At 32.9% G+C, this 18,221-nt stretch overlaps 1 protein-coding gene across 2 annotated transcripts; it reads left to right on the top strand.

Annotated features, from left to right (window-relative positions):
• Positions 1-1,649: 1,649 nt before the first annotated feature.
• On the top strand, positions 1,650-15,916 carry LOC128211328 (interferon alpha-inducible protein 27-like protein 2B). Of its 2 annotated transcripts, none has more exons than XM_052916133.1 (7): positions 1,650-1,799; positions 3,886-4,106; positions 4,956-5,016; positions 10,919-10,964; positions 13,106-13,310; positions 13,605-13,730; positions 15,369-15,916. In XM_052916133.1, exons 2-7 carry the CDS (start codon positions 4,082-4,084, stop codon positions 15,458-15,460), a joined length of 555 nt encoding a protein of 184 aa, XP_052772093.1. In that variant the 5' UTR covers positions 1,650-1,799; positions 3,886-4,081; the 3' UTR covers positions 15,461-15,916. The 2 variants fall into 2 exon arrangements, with proteins under 2 accessions (XP_052772093.1, XP_052772004.1); XM_052916044.1 differs by lacking the exon at positions 1,650-1,799 and adding an exon at positions 3,019-3,038 and having other exon boundaries at positions 4,000-4,106.
• The last annotated feature ends 2,305 nt before the right edge of the window (positions 15,917-18,221 follow it).

Genomic DNA, 18,221 nt, shown 5'->3' with positions numbered 1-18,221 from the left:
TATTGATGAAAGTGGTAATAAACTAATATCGTTCAAACTATTTAAAAAAATGTTCATAAAACTAATAAATTCCTAGCTCAATTCCTAGATTGTAAATTGATAAGGTGTCGATAGCCGACAAATGGCGTTTAGTTACCGTGACACTGTAAACAAAAGAGAAAGTAATGTCCTAGTACATTCCTATATTTTAATGATTGATATTGAAATATTGACAAATATTTGGACTGTACTCAACAAATATGTCTAACACTTAACATGCACACTGAATACAATCATACGAATAATGCAATATTATTTACTGCATCTAAATCAATACAGTATTGAATTAAATAAATCTTATATGAACACATGTATATCCACAATAAATGTCAGTAAGTTTTAGTCTTTTCAACGGTCGATGACGAAATCCTAGCAGGTGCAACGTGTGACCCTATCTTGAAGATTGTATACGTTGTTGAGCAAGTTGAGCATCTCTCGTATAACACGATACCACTCGTACGTGCGGGAAACAATAGACGTCGACGTCATGTTGAGCTTGTCGTTTGGCGCCACTGTCGCCGTGTTACCCTTGACCTCAAACAGGCGGTAGATTCGGCGAACAGGTTTACACCACGAAAGATTCGTATTTATCGCTTACAACGTTTACCACAAATATAATATGCATAGCAACTACAACAATGCATACAAAGTAATGTATATAATACGGAACAGGTACAAATATATGTATACAACATCAAGCAAGGTTAACAATGGGGCGATAGTTACACCATAGTTTAAAAATATGTAAATATCTGACGACATATACAAATCCATATAAGAATCGATTAATTCAAATATAAATATTTAAATGTAAAAGTTTAATGAATTACCTGCGGTATTATTCACAAACATTCATTGCACATTTACAAAACTCACAAATATGCTTTAAAGCTGCACTCTCACAGATTGGACGTTTTGACAACTTTTTTTATTTTTTGTCTTGGAACGAGCCAATTTTCACGAAAATCCATGGAAACCAGTTATATAAGACTGCTGACAAAAAATCAATTCGCAGATTTTTATATTTAAGTTAAAGATTGATGTTTTATGCATTTTTCTTCAACCGTTAGTAACGGTTTAAGCCATAAAACATCAATTTTCGAACGGAAATATGAAAATCTACGATCTGATTTTTTTGTCAGCAATCTTTTATCATTGGTTTGCAGATATCTACGCAAAAATTGCACTTTCCAAGATAAAAATAAAAAAGTTGTAAAATTGGTAAATTTGTGAGAGTGCAGCTTTAAGGGGCGAAGTAGTAATTATTTACAAGGTGTTGGTGAGAAAAGAAATATGATTAAATACAAATGAAGAACTTTTATTCAACATAAAGGTAACGACCCATAAGAAATAACTGTAAATAAGTGTGAAGTTGTTTGGTGGGTTTTAGGTACAGTTTTTGTAGATACGATTGTCGGACTTCGAACTCATTTGTTTATGCTTTGCTAACAAGTCCAGGATGTGAGAAGACCGACCACTATTAATTTATCAAACTTGCCCTCATAACAAGCGATTATATCATACACAACGGTACTTGGGATATGCACCATTTCTAGAAAATACAATTAGAAACGGGTTGAAGTTTGTTGTGAAAATGAGGGCATTCAATGCACAACAAGGAGCCACTTGAGATCCACACTGTTACAAGCACAATGTTTGATTATTTAATATGGTAAATAGTTGTATCAACGATCCGTGATTTTATTATGGTTGAACATAAACATTGGAGTTTAATTAAATCCAACGTCGTGAACATACAGGTCAGCATAAATTATACTTGTTAAAATCAATATGAACGGGATAAATCACTGATCCCTCATGTAAGTGTGGATATGTCTTATTTAACACGTTCATGGTGCGATGTTATATGCAGCACAGTATAATAACTAATTATTGTTAAATGTTTACTACCTAAATTTATCCTCATGTTTTAATAATGCAATTATGTCAATGTGGAGACCATAACAAATCTAGGCTTTTAGCTCTAAGATAACAATTTCAATTTGCGTTTTCATTATGACGATGAGTTTAAGGGACACACTGGATTCGAAGTTCATAGCAAACCAAAGAATCATACAAACAATAATAAACTGACTGTAATTAATAATGGAATCGATGAAAGCTGTCGCACCCCGAACAATATTTAATCCTTTATTGTTTGAATAATGTAAACAGCCTGTTCGAAGACTTAAGATCTTTCAACAAAGAATGTCAAATCGACAAACCGCCGCTTGACAACTATTTAACATCTATATTAACTCATTCTTGTACTGGAAAGTAGATAGTTATGTAGGCATGGTACTCTTTAATATCATTTTACAATTCGAAAATAGCGCCATTAAAACATGCTTTAATATAAATTTGCCTCCAAATCTACTTTAACGGGTCTGCACATTTATTTAAGTTATAACTTTTTATTGTATGAAATGAAAAAAGAATACATTGCACTATAAAAAAAACCAGCAAGATTGCGATGTCTTATGCAGCAGTAATTATATTATATGTTGTTTGAACTCTAATATTTAAGATTCCGGTACAAAGTTAAAGTGACGCACTTATTCAAAATCGATAAATATACATGTATAATAAACATAAATTTGAGCGATACACCTTTAACTTCTTACCAAATAATACAACAATGGACAATATAAATAAGTGATAGCCGTGTATATAATAGCTAAAACACAAATACATTAAATGACTGGTGAGTGATAAAAGATTAACAGTGATTAACTATCATTTTATCAGGTAAAATTATCGTGTTTTCTGCACCCTTTCTTTCAAAGTAACTCGGTTTTCTTCATAAGAACCATTGTTTTCGATATGTATTCATCATTTTGCTATATTAAAACACTTGTGTTAATTGTGGTAAATCTTATTTTGGAATAAGAGTGCACCTTTAAGCGTTGTTCGGTTGGAACACCTTTACTGATTAATTCATTACAGATTTGTGTCTGAATATGGTGCACCTAAAAGCTGCTGTACATGGTTAACATGGTGTAAGTGCCAAATTGTACTGTATGAAATACCTAGTCTGAGCTCCTCGGCCATTTTGATCGAAAATAACCTCGGACATTTGCCGGTTCGTCAGTAGAAGTAGTTCGTAAACTAATTAATTATATTAGTTATGAAACGTAGTGTTTAGCTTGTATTTGTAGATCTAAGTTTAAAATGATTGCCAGTGAAATGTATTACTGCAAACAAAGTTAAGAACCCCAAGAGTATTTCATTAAGTTTAACTGTTAAATTGAAATTACTACGTGATCTACTTGCAGCGTAGTTTAAGTGTACCGATTTCTGACATTGTAAACCGTACATATACAGGGGCCGTATTCAATATGTACATCTTAAAATTAAAATCAAACTTAAATCTATTTTTTTTCTTAAAAAACTAGATTTTTCTAGTTAGATTGTTCTTAAATCTTAGATCGAAGATTAGTGTTATTCAATATTGATATTATAGTAGGATTTCTTTTAAGATCACTCTTAAAATATAAGGAAGCACCTTGGTAGCCTTACTCTAAGTCTTAAAAGTTAGATTGAATACTCTTGTTTTGAAGTCTTTATAAAGTAAGTATCCGAATTTCATTAATTTTCTTCATAATTCAGTTTTTTCCGTTTACCGCTCTCGTTTAATGATTTCTCACATTCGGTGATTTGCACTACCAAAACAAATGCGAGGACTTTTGTAACCTTTATTGAAATAGCATATTAGCAGGGACTATGATATGTTTGCGGTGTTAAAAATATGATGTAACAACGTGTTATCTAAAGTACTATCCCATTGTTTATATCCAAATCAACATACAAACCAGTAAAACCGAGTTGATGTGTGCAATTTTACAGTTCCTGAACGGTCGGTGGAATTACAAAAATCCCGAAATACAGGGAAAAACCGAAATACACTTTCGCGTGCGTTCCTGAAGTAGATGAAGCTTAATATTTTGACATATATGACAGACATGGAAGAAGATTTGTAGATAAAGTATTTCCAACGAATACATCAACACAAACCAGGCAACATTTCCTTACAGGAGTTCTTATGAAAAAGATTTACACTCATAAAGGTATGTTTTAAACCTTAGTTATATGTGAAGTAGTTTTTAAACGTTTGTTCAGTCACTGACAGTAACTTGAGTAAATGACTTTTTTTTAAAATAGTCCATAATATCCATCATATGATATTTCAAAGTCTTGAACTACTCTCAATAAAAAGTCAATAGTGCGTGTTAAGATAACTTTTTGAACAGTTTAACATTGTTCCAGCACAAACAAAAATAGTCAAGCAAATCTGTAAAGGCAGTTCATACATGGACAAGTAATCAGACAGGCAAATAATTATTGTGTTATTGTAAGTTAACAAGATTGAAAAGTGGCCATCTTCAATGTTCTCTTGTCACTTATGCAACAGTCAGTTTTACCGCCCCCCCCCCCCACCAGGTCCGGGGTATAGTGGATATTTTGACTTTCGGTCAAGCCAACTGCTGGTCAAGTATCAACCAAATGCCACCACACCCCAGGAACCCTAGATAAGGCCCATTTTGCTACTTTAGGCGCAAAGACAAAACCACCACATTCATGGAAGTTAAAAACATGGCCCATTTCCCCGACTATACCCGGTATACCCCCTGACCTTTGGGGGGGGGAGCGTTGTTGGAATTGACTGTTGCATTATGAGTTATGATATTGGTGTAGGCATAGATAGCAAGGTGCTGCCCTTTCCTGGATGCCTTTTACGTACACCATTTTGTGCTCGCCACATAAATTTCCACATTTAATATCAAATGATAAAAATGTCATTTGTACTTAAATGTTAATGTTCCTTAATTTAAGGTATAGGGTTTCATGTGCATATTCATGTTGATACTGTTTGATATCACATTGAATGTCTTAAATGATGCTGGTTTGAATTACAGGTTGCAAGCAATTACCTTGTGGGCAGTTTCTAGGTGTTTGTGGAACTTGGAAAAACACTATGTGAGTGACTTTAGTTACATAAAGCAATTTGTATAGACAAACAGGAATCACATCGAGAATTTCATAATTAACCGACATCTGCAAACCAATGATATAAGATTGTTGACAAAAAATCAGATCGTAGATTTTCATATTTCCGTTCGAAAATTTATGTTTTATGGCTTAAACCGAAAATTTTTGTTTTATGGCTTAAACCGTTACTCACCGTTACTGACGGTTTAAGAAAAATGCATAAAACATCAATTTGTGAACTTAAATATAAAAATCTGCGATATAATTTTTTGTAAGCAGTCTTGTATCACTGGTTTCCATGGATTTTCGCAAAAATTGGCTCGTTCCAAGACAAAAAATAAAAAGTTGTCAAACTCAAATCTTTCAATCTGTGAGAGTGCAGCTTTAAAATACATAACAATTAAAATATTGTCTCATCCGACATGTAGATACATTGTATCTGTCAAGAGGTATTCCTTTAATTCCTTTGATATAATTAAGATATAAAGTTGGAACTTATTCTAACTAAAATGAAATACTTCCATTGTAAGATGACTCACATCAGTGAACAGTATGTTGCAATTCCTATAATACCAACATTGGTATATATCATGGAATGTAGTGTTAACCACATTCTTAAATTATTTATCATCAAATTTTGACATCTGTTATTTGGGGCAGTCTGAAATGTAGCATGTATATGCATTTTTACCTGAAACTTGTATTTCATTAAATTGCATGCAAGTGTATCAAAACTTTGTTTACATATCCCCACGTATTACAATGTTTCAAGTTTTTTTTATAAATGATTCTGTTACAATCTTCTTTTGCCACATGTTTTGGTAAAAATGAAACTTAATGTCGCCCTGATATTACAAAACAATATAAAAGGATATGTGCGTAGAGAAAAAATATTCTTTAGGATAGTTTATATTCATCAATAAAATGTTCATCACTTATACACAATACGGTTTTCGTGTGCCTTGTGGTCTGTCAAGAAAATAGCATTCTCAATATTATTACTTATAAAAATATATAAGAAAACATATGGGTGCTCACCCCCCCCCCCCCTCCCCCATTCCCAATGTGGGGATGCAAAAAAATTATGTATAGTGACCAAAAATACACAATAAAACTTCCCTAGTACAACTTCCCTTGTATTATTGCAAACAAAGTTAAGAACTCCTAGAGTTATGTCACTTAAAGTTTAACTGTTAAATTGAAATTACTATCCGATCTACTTGCAGTGTAGTTAAAGTGTACCGATTTCTGACATTGTAAACCGTCCATATATACATCTGAGGTTGTTTTCGATAAAAATAGCCGAGGAGTTCCGAATGATGAAATACCATGTAGATTTTTAAAGTAAACCTTGCTTGATAAATGCCCTTGAGAAAGTTATCATAACGGAACTTGTACTTGATTGCCGCGTGTAATATTATGTATGTTTTTCTTCCGTTTCGGATGACAGTATTTACCGGATATAAAGTAATTGTATGGATAAGTATGTAAATAATAGTATCAACTGGTATACAATTGTATTAACTAAGTATATAGCAAAAACTAAATAACTTAATATCTATACCATACTGTAAAACTGTAAAATATATTTTATAACTGTTTATGAGACAAGCTGTTATCATACTGCTGTTTATATATATATATGACACTAGTTCATTCGTTTCCGCACGAAAATAAGAATAACTATTTATTATCATTATCTGAAGTTATACCAATAAGAGTAGTGCTTAAATTACAAAACAAAGAACGCACCCTTTGACAGTTTTAAACATAAAAAAATATCGTTTTCTGATAAAAGAAATGCTGCTTTATTTTTAATTTTGTGCTTAAATTCAGTGTATCCTCAAACCATCATGTATTTATATTAGAATAGAAATATATAAAGTACAGTTATATGGAGATAATGCTTCAAATCATTAAAGCTGCTCTCTCACCGATAATTACCGTTTTTATAACTATTTTATTTTTTGTCTTGGAAAGAGAAAAATTTGCGTAAATATCTGAAAACAAATGATAAAAGATTGCTGACAAAACTTTATATTGCAGATTTTCCATATTTCCGTTCGAAAATTACTAACGGTTCAAGAAAAATGCATAAAACATAAGTTTTTTAACTTAAATATAAAAATTTGCGGTCGATTTTGTCAGCAGTCTTATATAACTGGTTTCCATGCAGTATCGCAAAAATTGGCTATTTCCAAGACAAAAAAAGAGTTGTCAAAACACCCAATCTTTGAGAGTGCAGCTTTAATATTATTTAGACACAATGTAATGGTAGTGTATACAATACAGTATAGGATAGACAACGAGTGAACGAGCGTAGCGAAGGTATATTTGTCATAGATACGTCCACGAGGTGTCTATCCGACTTAGACCACGAGAACCAAAGCGAGGAGGTTTGGTTCTTGTTCTTCAGTCTAAAGACAAATAAAATTCAAATACCATTTAATTTTGTTTACCGCAGACAATGCGTAATTTGGTTTGGCTAAATCACGAATTTTCTATGGTTAGAGAATTAATGTTTACCGTACACATTGTAAGGCAAGGATTATAACCTATATGCCATAATTGGAATTGCCATATCGGAATTCCGTTAAGAGTCCAAGGACGGAGTGGTTTTGAAACGGGTGATCGAAAACTAGATTGAATATTATTTTCTGCATTAATGTAATTGATATTGAGATCGACATGAAAAATATCTGCATTTTTTTCTGTTACATCATAAAGGGTTCATGTTTTGACGTTTTAATCTCATTAACGCTTTCAAAGATTTTCAGATGTTTGAATAAAGCTAACCGAAAAAGTGATTTGGTATGGCCTAACAAAAAATGCAATTTAAGTTTGATTTGTAACTTTTGGGAAAAGATGTAATGTGTTTTCAGTAGTATTAACTGTTGTTTGATGTATAATTATCGCCATTGAACTAGTTACCAAAGCTAGTATCTGCCGAGTAATAGAGATAAGTCAAAAATATCTAAATTGAGAATAGCATCATGCACAAGTCAGTGTTTTTCGTAAATATGGCACAGTGGTTTGTGCGGTGGGAGGGGGGTCTTTTGTTGATAAAGTTGACTTGATATTTATATGTCGGAAGATAAACCACAGTCGGGGTTGAGAACGCCATCCTTGGATTTTCTGTATGCTTAGACGTTTTTTTTACGCTATCATCAGGTTGTCTTAATATCCTTTGAGTTCCAGCCAAACACACAATGCCACGATCCCTACCTGGTGGGGTAAAACTTCTATTGGAGCATTCCTTACTCTTAAAAAATAGTTTTGACGTAAACGACTTGCGTAAGGGTTTGGATAACTATACTTGTGTCATAATACTCTTCATATTACACTTTTAGTCAGAATTCACCACAATCAATATAATCGATTTGCAACTGGCGCTGGATCGTTTTTCATTGTTCTTTATTTTATATACCAGCTGTTCACATTATTAAGATTTCATTGAGACGATACAGATACTTACAACCAAAACATGCTTTTAAAGTTTATTCAATGATTATTATTAAACATTGAAAGACGTTTAAAAATAGGTGCCTGATAAATACAGATTAATTTTCTTGGCCTATGAATACAGTTTTATGTGATCCATATTTCCTCGAGGAAATCGTGTTTTAGGAGGTATATATATATTTTCTTGTAGAGTTAGTGTCAATCTTTAAGAAAATGTACAGTTTCAACGAAATCAAATGCAATTTCTAACCCGAATTTCCTTAAACATGTTACTCGACGAACCAACTACCCGCTAATTTCACCAAAATTTTCCAGACACTAACACTACAAGAAAAGTCCAAATATGTAGAGTTTGGTTAAGATTTGATAAAGTTATGGCTTCTTTAACAGAGTCATGTCGGAAAATATATGGAAATTCAGGGTCAAGTCGTCACCCTTTACTAAGATAATATTATCAAAATTTAAAAAATATTATTTTTTTGCCAATTATCACATGTTACATTTACCACGTCATATTCTTACTAAAATTTGATAAAAAAAATTGATAAAAAAAAAAAAAAAAAAAAAAAAAAAAAAAAAAAAAACGGACGGGGGCGTGGTGTGTCAAAACAACGCAACCTGCCCCTGTGCAACGTGTATATGAGAAATGGAGCAAAGAAATAGCGAAAGCCGATTGGTTGGATTAGAGTGAGCGTGGTCTAATTGTTCATATCTGAACTTGATAAAGCTTTATGAAATTATTCCTTCTACCGTGTTTGTTCAGTCAAGATTAAGATATTAAGTCCGTTTATAGCCATTTTCGATAAACTGGTTTTAATAATGAAATCTGTGCAACCCGAGAAAAGTGATATTTATGCTACGGTTATCGTTGTCTCTTTAAAACGGATTATCTCTAGAAGCCGAGCTGAAAAAAAAGACCTGAAAAACCGGGTAATAAGCCTTTACTGCTATTCATTAAAATATTGTTTACAAGGACACCATCTACTGTATATGTGACGTAATGTCCTAAAGGCAATACGCATGCTAATAATAGCTCATTTTCAGAAAACATGCGATAAGACACGCTTGTGCTTCCGTTAAATAAAACAAAATAGGATTAGGATACAAAGAGGTGAGCTGCTGTTTTCAAACTTGGATATTATCTATGTAAATGTTTTGTTTCTACAAAGATATATACTACAGTGTGAATTTAAAAAACGCTAAAAATGGGTCTTTTAATTTAACAGCTAACACACCGTCTGAAGTACCGATTACACACATTTCGGGCTGTTTATATAAGGCCAAAAAAATTTTGTTTGTTTAGGGTAACCTTCCCAAAAATTTTAGGTAGGGAAGGTAGGGATTTTTTTTTTCAAAATCTGTCGTAAGTTCAGAGTGTTTCCTTGCACATGGCAGTCTTTCCTACATAACTGTCATTGCCTGACTTTGTTTTACCATATAAACAATAATTCTGATCGTCCAATTTGCATTTATCCGCCCTTCGTAACTCTCTATTCGCTAACCAATATTTTTTTGCTCATGTAACGGAAAAAATAGTTAGGGTCGGCGCATTTTTATAGGTAGGGTCGGGTTACCCGAAACAGACATTTTTTTTAAGGCAATACGCATGCTAATAATAACCATAGTGGCTCGATGTTTTGAAACGAAACATTAAAATTGACAATAAATATTTAGCAGCAATGTTGATGTCTTTGTTCATCAACAAAATATTATTTTACAGTGATTTTTTATGCAAAATGAAATCTGTTTAATGTCAATAACATTTTAATTAAAAAATCGGGCCGCTGTGGATGCAAAAGGAATTTTCAAAATAATTAAGGTTCTTTAAACCCAAGACATGGGGATCATTAACTAGTACTTAATTAATAGGCTTGCACTTTGTTTTAAATAAGATTTTTTACAATGTATACATGCTTTCAAAGTGATTCTAGTACATTTAATTAAAATTAATTTCAACTGATATTCCAAAATTAATATTTTAAAATGTCAAGTTAAGCTGTTAATATATGTTTCATCAATTATTTATGGCACGTCATGAAACATCTCCTTCAATGTTTGTGTGGCGAAATTGTAATTGATTTAGAAAAAAAAATCTTGTTTTGTTTTATTTCGATTTGCATAATAATCGAATTAATGCAATTATGTGTAATTTATCCGTTTTGAAGTGCCCAGGGTAATATCAGTAAAGAAAAGAAATAGTAGCTATTTTAAAAAGCTGATATTTCAATGTCTGTATACCACATCATAAATTGCGTCATAAATGCTCCGATGTAGCATATATGACGTAATTTATCACGTGGTTTACACACACTGTGTTTCGTGTATAAATGTTGAAACCTTGAAGCAGAAAAATAGCCTCCTTACGTGCATACTTACATTATTAAATATACTGTTGTCTGAATTGATCATTGAAAATGGCATGTTGTAGATTGACACAGATGAAAACTATGCAGATGCACAGCACACCTAAAGACGTAAGTTTGACTGCGGTTTAATTATTGAGTACCTGTTCATCTGTCTGAAGATTATTTTATGATATTATATGTTTCGAAACCTCTTGATTTTTTCGTTTTTCAACTGATGGATATGTTTTTTGTCCTTTCTTTTTCCTTTTTCACTCTCCCACATGTGATAGCAACCATCATAGTGTCTAGCGTATGCATATGTTAAGCTTTTTATGAACGAAGGCATGTTAGAAATGCATAATAAGTTGAACTGGATGACAATTCGGGGGCATTTGTCAAAATCTTTGACAGCTTTTGTTTCTACAGAAAATAGAAGACGTTAGTCGCGCTGCGACTTCACATTGGTCTTTAAAGGGGTCGTAAACCGTATAATAAATTAGCGGGGGAAAAAGAAAATTGACATAAATTTGACATCGATGTATACAATGCATTGAAACTTAGCAGTTATTTCGTATTTTTCCATTAAAAAAATACTGGGTGTGTCTACCAGGTAGAATTCATTCCTTTTGCGTGATTGGCTATTCGGTCTTATCACGTGATATTACCGAGGTAGGCGTATATCTTAACTATGTCTCCCATTTAGAGTTAGCTGTTGTAGCTCAGTCGATACGACGCTGGACTGCAATTTTTCAACTTAGAAATTCTGGTTAAGGTTTTGCGTGCAAGCACATATAGGTTAATATCTCAGAAACTACTTGAGGTATTACACTGAGACTTATACTATGGCACTCAACCATCCAACCTACTTAATTAACCAAGTAAGATAACTCTAGTTTGCATTTTATGCAAATAATAGGCCTTTATTATTCGACTTAGAAATTCTGGTCAAGGTTTTACGTGCAAGCGCACATAGGGTAACATCTCAACAACTACTTGAGGTATTGCAAAAAGACTTCGCACAATGGTACTCAACCATCCAACCTACTCAATTAACCAAGTTAGATAACTCTAGTTTGCATTTTATTTAAAAATTGGCCCTTTTTTAAGACATGGAAATTCTGGTTAAGGTTTTGCTTGTTACCACTTTTAAGTCAATACCTCAGCGAATACATCATGTATTGCATTGAAACGTTACACACATGCTCCCAACCATTTAACCTTCTTCTTTAATCAAGTAAGATAACTCTATCTTGGACATTATATGAATTGTTTGCCTCTTTATGATGCGACTAAATTCTGGTAAAGGTCTTGAATGTTAGCACACATAGGATAATATCTCAGCAACTATTTGGTGCATTGCATTGAGACTTTATGCAATAGTAATCAACCACCCAACTAAAAACTAGACTAAAAAATGCTGGTTCAAATGTTCCATGTAAATACATTTATGTTAATATCTCAGCACATCATGTATTGCATTGAAATCTAATCTAACAGTGATCCATGCATGTTACGCCAAAACCTTTCAATCCTTACACTGAAAAGCGGCGGAATAGTCGATCGCGCTGTCTCTGTGACAGCTCTTGTTTTTACAATTATGATATCAAAACGTAACGCATTCTATAAAATAATTGTTCTGAGATTCGTTACAGAAAAAAACTTTTTTGGGTGCAGATCTGGTGTACAGTCCGTTAAATACGTTGTGAAGATTTAAAAAATATACATATTATAATATTTGCTTTACTTTTTTAACTAATTCCAAGAATGAAAGTTCTTTTACTTTTAGACGATCGAAAACACAGTTAGTGAAAACCTGTATAATGTACTTTTAATAAGTGTGTCATATGTATAATATTTGAATTTCAGATGCCGGATGAGCCCATATTATTTTGATATCATTTGAAAGAATTGGATGTGTAGAGAACAAATGTTTACATTTACCGAAAAGACTGTTTGTACTTAAAAGAGTACACAAGTCTATTAATTTGTTGTATATTTTGGTCAATTATTGTATGTGCTATAAGGCACATTGACTTATGCATGAATACATATTACAATGATTAAATATGTACATTGCACAGCCTTGCTATATAACTGATGCATAGAACCATACTTCATTTGTTTAATTTAATAATGCTTTATTTCCTTTAACCCTCTCAAATTATTCACAAAAGAAAATGGGATCAAATGGCATCCGAATTTAGCATGATGGTAAACAAGGTTTGGATAACCTTTTGATAACAGATAAACAAATTGTTGTCGTTTTTCAGATCAACCCAACAAACCAAAATAATTCATGGTTGTTGTTAAAAAAAGCTGCATTGCCCCTAGCAGTCGCCGGGACCGGAGTTGTTGCCGCCCCACTAATTTTGTCCGCTGCAGGATTTGGCGCTAGCGGTATCGTTGCGGGATCCTTGGCCGCAAAAGGGATGTCCTTTATTGCAGCATGGAATGGCGTTGGCGTTGTTGCTGGAAGTAAGTATTCTAGAAAATCATCTTCTCTTATATAAACATTGTTTTCGCTTGACATAATATTCACAGACACCATCACATGTATATAGTCTTTTGTAATGACTGGATAATAATTGCTCGGTAGAAACTGACTTTTCATGCAAAGTGAATAATGCAATATAGCTGTTAATATACTTATATCGGCGTATTATGCCCTAACACAATATCAAATTTGTCAATTCATTAAATTACTGCTTAATTTTAAAATATGAGTTTGTTTAATTAGTGATCATTTTATTGCCATAACTAATTCAAAAGGTACATTCGCGGCATGCCAGTCAGCGGGAGTGGTTGGAATAGCCGGAAGTACACTTACGGGGATCGGTGTGACTGCTGGAACAGCCACAGCTGTTGTACAAGAAGGGATACAACGCATAGGAAAGAGTAATTGTTTGAAATCGTAATCCTGTATTAATGTAACAAGTGCCAAAAAGTTGACTGTTTTAGCTCGACTTTTCAAAGAATCTGGTGAGCTATACTGCTAAACCTAGGGTTCGTGTCACACCTTGGTTAAGGTCTTTCATTTAAGCTCCTTTAAGTCATTATCTCATGTATTGCATTTAAACTATCTAATAACGAAATTTAGGTAACACTATTTTTCATATAATTCAACTTAGTGCCCTTTCTTATTCAACTTAAAAACACTGGTTAAGGTTTCGCATGTAAGCATTCATATGTTAATATGTCAGCAATTACTTGATGCAGTATCGTATTGGGACTTTTAACAAAAGTACTCAATGATAAATCGTACTAAATTAAATAAGTAAGATAACATTTTGAAAATAATATACCTGTATTATTTGATTTAGAAATTGTTAAATGTTCGTGAGTAACTAATTTAAGTCAATATTTTAACAATGATTTCATTTATTGAATTTAAACTAAAGACTGGTGTTGCCAATTACCAACCATACTTAATTAATCAAGTAAGATAACTCTGTTTTGTATGTAATGTAATTATGACCCTGTATTTATCTGATTAATCTAAGCGTGGATATGTGAACATTCCATTAAGTGCTTGATATATTGCATTGAATCTTAAAATAAGTCCCACCATACAATCAATTTCATTAATGAATTTATATAGCGTTTACTTGCTTATATTTTAAAGTTAGGATCGTAATAAATATTATTTGAGTTAGAAATTCTTGTTAGGTTTTTGCATGTTAGCACATATAAGTCAATCCTTACAGTAACTTGATGTATCGCATTGAATGTTTATCAAATGGTTCTCAACCGTCCATCGTACTTTATTGGTCAAGTTAAATAACTCTGTTTTGCATGTAAAAGAAAGTTTTGCCGTTAATTTTTCGACTTAAAAATTCTGGTTAAAGCATGTAATCACTTATACGGTGATCCCTGCATGTTTCACCAATATTATGCAATCCTTAAACTTAAAAGCGGCAGAATAGTCGAGCGCTCTGGCCCTGTGACAGCTCTTCATGTCATAATTAACTCTTTGCTTTTAGTTTTAGTACTGAAGAAAGTTCAATCTTCAAAAATATAAACTAATATGCAAGATAACAAAAGAAAAGCATGTATATTGAAGACTGTGATCTTCCTTGTGACGGGTCCCTGTGCCAAATCAATTTATGTGCAAAATCGTTTGTTTCTTTATTACAATCCACTAAATGAATTCTCTATATCAATATTGATAGATGTTAAAAGGATAGAAGTAATAGATACAGTACGAGTTTTTCTTCAAAAGTGTCTTCTTATAGACCGTAAGACGTAAGAAGCAGTTTCGGTACGACGAACACCAATTTTGTCCGAGGCAAGATATAATTAAGTGAGCAAATAATTGCATTAATAAATGAATAAATACGTACAGATTTATCAATAGATTAATTCAATTATTTTTCCGAAAGATAAACATTAGATTATTAGCATGGCCTTTCTAAATACATCGGCTCGTGGGGTTACTCGAAATTCTCGTGCACGGCTCCCCTACAATATATATCACCAAATGTAGAGACAAGAGACGGATTTTATTAAGTCTACATTCTTTTCTTCTTATTTCAGAAAGCAAAAATGAGGAAAACATTGATGGCTCTGAAGAAGACGAGCAATCAGAAAATGAGGACGAGAAAGGAAGTGACGAATTACATATTTAAGATATGTAAATTACTAACTTATGTCAACATCTGGTGCATTTTATGGCGCATTCCAGTTATTATGGTGATCACATGACGTTGCTTTTTCAAGTGTGTTAAAACCATACAGTTTTTTGCCTATCAAACATTAATTAAATATATCTTAACGTCTATTTCATTTTGCTGTTCTAATGAAACCTCAATTATTTGACTGAAAAATTTAAATAATCTTCATTTTAAAGACGAATGAATCATTTGAAAAAAAATATCTGACATGAGTTGCTATTTTATACTAAAACTATGGATATTCATTAAGGCAAAATAATAAAGCGAGCCTTTGACCTCATGTAAAATTCTATATGTACAACATGTTGATAGCAAGATAACTTTGGATAGGTGTATGAATATGCTTGCGTAATTATAAAAAATATATATTTGACGTCATCTTTTCTCTGTTCGAATAAAAAGTAGACCTTACCGGTTAATTTGTTTTTTTCATACATGAATCCCATGCCAATTTAGTCAAGTGTAAGTTTGCTCGACTTCGTCCCGCCACAGTTCGGCTATTATTTGTAAACTGTTAATATCTTCAACAGCTATTTACCCCTATCACAGTCATTTAGTTCTTATTAAAGTATGCGAACTCTGGTTTATACTTGAAGTAAGATATGCTATTTAATTTGCATCCAGTGAAAAATACGTTTATAATGGGCTTAGGAAATGAGAAGTATCTTCATGAAATACGGGCTACATACGTAGTGAACAATGTAATGTTGTCAGTGTAATGTATATAACAGACCCAAAACGGGATGGTTTAATATAGCTTTATTACATTCATACTCATACGCACACGATCTTGAATCTAATCAATAACTGAACTATCGACATACATGCAACTGTTTGCCAGAGGCGGGCTTATCATACACAGAGGCGGGTTTACCAATAATGGGCTCTGATTGGCCACTACAAACAACAACCTGATAAAACCAAAGATCGAGGAAACAAACAAAGCTGTATAGTAGGAAATGATACTTCCTTCGTATTTGCTATGCTTTCAATGGCAATTAACCGAATTTCACCTGAGTTAGGCCTCTCTTTGTACAAATATTTACTCAAAGTAAGATGACATGTCTTTTTATGCTGAAGGTGATTGATACAAATATTTCTGAGCCGTTAGTAGTGTTTTCTTGTTATTTTCTGAACGTTCGACAGTAGCAGATAACCAAACAAAGGTTGGCACATATTCACAAAAGGAACATGATTATTCGGGTACACCATATCCAAGGTCAGCAGCCTAGGTTTATTGCTTCTCTAAAGACGCACACCTTGACTTGTTTCAATAATTCGAAGGTAATTCAAGGCCAAGTGGTATGCAAACTTTTTCCACACGGTATATTGTGTTCATATTAGACCATTATAGTTCAGTGGTAGGTTGCTGAATTTGACCAGACGATAACCCCTTTAGGTTGGTGGTCAATACTTCAAAGGAAAGGTTATAAGTGTTTTGTAATCTTCCTTCGCACAATAACAATAATGTATTTATTTAAGATCGTGTAATTCTAGAGTTATGTTGATTTTAAGCTGTAGCTGATTATTGTTATTGTGTAGGTCTGTACGATAAAGATCAATGTAAAATTCAGGGCATCATAGTTTTCTGAACCTTTGTCGAAACAAAAGCTTGTAAATGGTTTCACCTAAACCTGTAGTGGTCGATTCTACTCTTCTTGAGCATTTCTCCCATTGTTCTCAAGGTCAAAAGGCCTTCGGTATTATGCAAATTAGGTGTAATTTTTCCGACACTTCATACATCAATGAAACGCAAAAAATAATGTTCAATTCTTAGGTAAGCCACCTTCATATGATGTGCTTATGTTAAACAAGTGTTTGGAAAAATAAAGTATATATCACTTTACCGGATGCACGGATAAACTGAATACAACAGTTAACTAGTGGTGGGTATATAAGAAAAGCTCGCTTGTTTCAATTTTGGCATACGGGTTTGGTTTTCTGTACCGATTTTAAAGCTTACAGAAAAAACTCGTTTTAGTAAAACAATAAAAACTAGTTCATTATATAGTCCATTGAACAGACCATCTTTTCAAGGTTGAAATATCGAAAATGTCAGTATATTTCGGCCCAAATACAAAACATGGTACTGATTCTTGCACTACCTGAATCAAAACCTGACATTTATGGGGTTTTTATTTTCACACTAAATGTCGTTGGCTCAAGACGCCCAGCGTGTCAAGGCTTTTCAAGGCTGTCACTCAACTCATATCGTAGAATAAATACAATATTTCAGACATTTATGCATATAAACAATTAATTCATAATTCGTTTGAAATATTAGTATCACTAAAGTAAGGGATAAGAAGTAGAATATATACGGATTCACACATGCGTTAAGATCCCAATTGAATTCCACCCAACATAATAATAGATGGATGTTCGGGGTCAGGGGTTTACAGCGAAAACTTGTTAGCTTTCGTTAACGTTATTTTTATTATCAATCAGTTTAAACAATGAAATAGATAATAATAGCGAGTGCACACTTTAACACATATATATTTACAAATTCCTTGCCGCTAAAATGTCTCAAAAAACATCCCCGTAATGTAACCTTTTCTTTTTCCATTTATGAAATTGTAAATGGTTAACAAAGGCACTGAATGATTCTAAATGCGATGAGGCAAACCAAATCACAGTTAGGAAGTGGCTTCGCTGTTACGTTTACTACTGAGCCCATTCCAGTCCGTTACCTAATTCAAGGCAGACGTTTTGC

This window comes from Mya arenaria, chromosome 1, assembly GCF_026914265.1.
Source record: "Mya arenaria isolate MELC-2E11 chromosome 1, ASM2691426v1".
Lineage (NCBI taxonomy): Eukaryota > Metazoa > Mollusca > Bivalvia > Myida > Myidae > Mya > Mya arenaria.
Note: the sequence above shows the minus strand (reverse complement) of the source record. Positions and strands in the feature narration are given on the sequence as shown.

What these genes read in the sequence shown, in the direction of transcription:
- LOC128211328 (XM_052916044.1), top strand. An exon ending in AAAGATTTACACTCATAAAG is followed by an intron (nt 4,107 to 4,955) that starts GTATGTTTTAAA and finishes TTTGAATTACAG; the next exon opens with GTTGCAAGCAATTACCTTGT. An exon ending in TGCACAGCACACCTAAAGAC is followed by an intron (nt 10,965 to 13,105) that starts GTAAGTTTGACT and finishes GTCGTTTTTCAG; the next exon opens with ATCAACCCAACAAACCAAAA.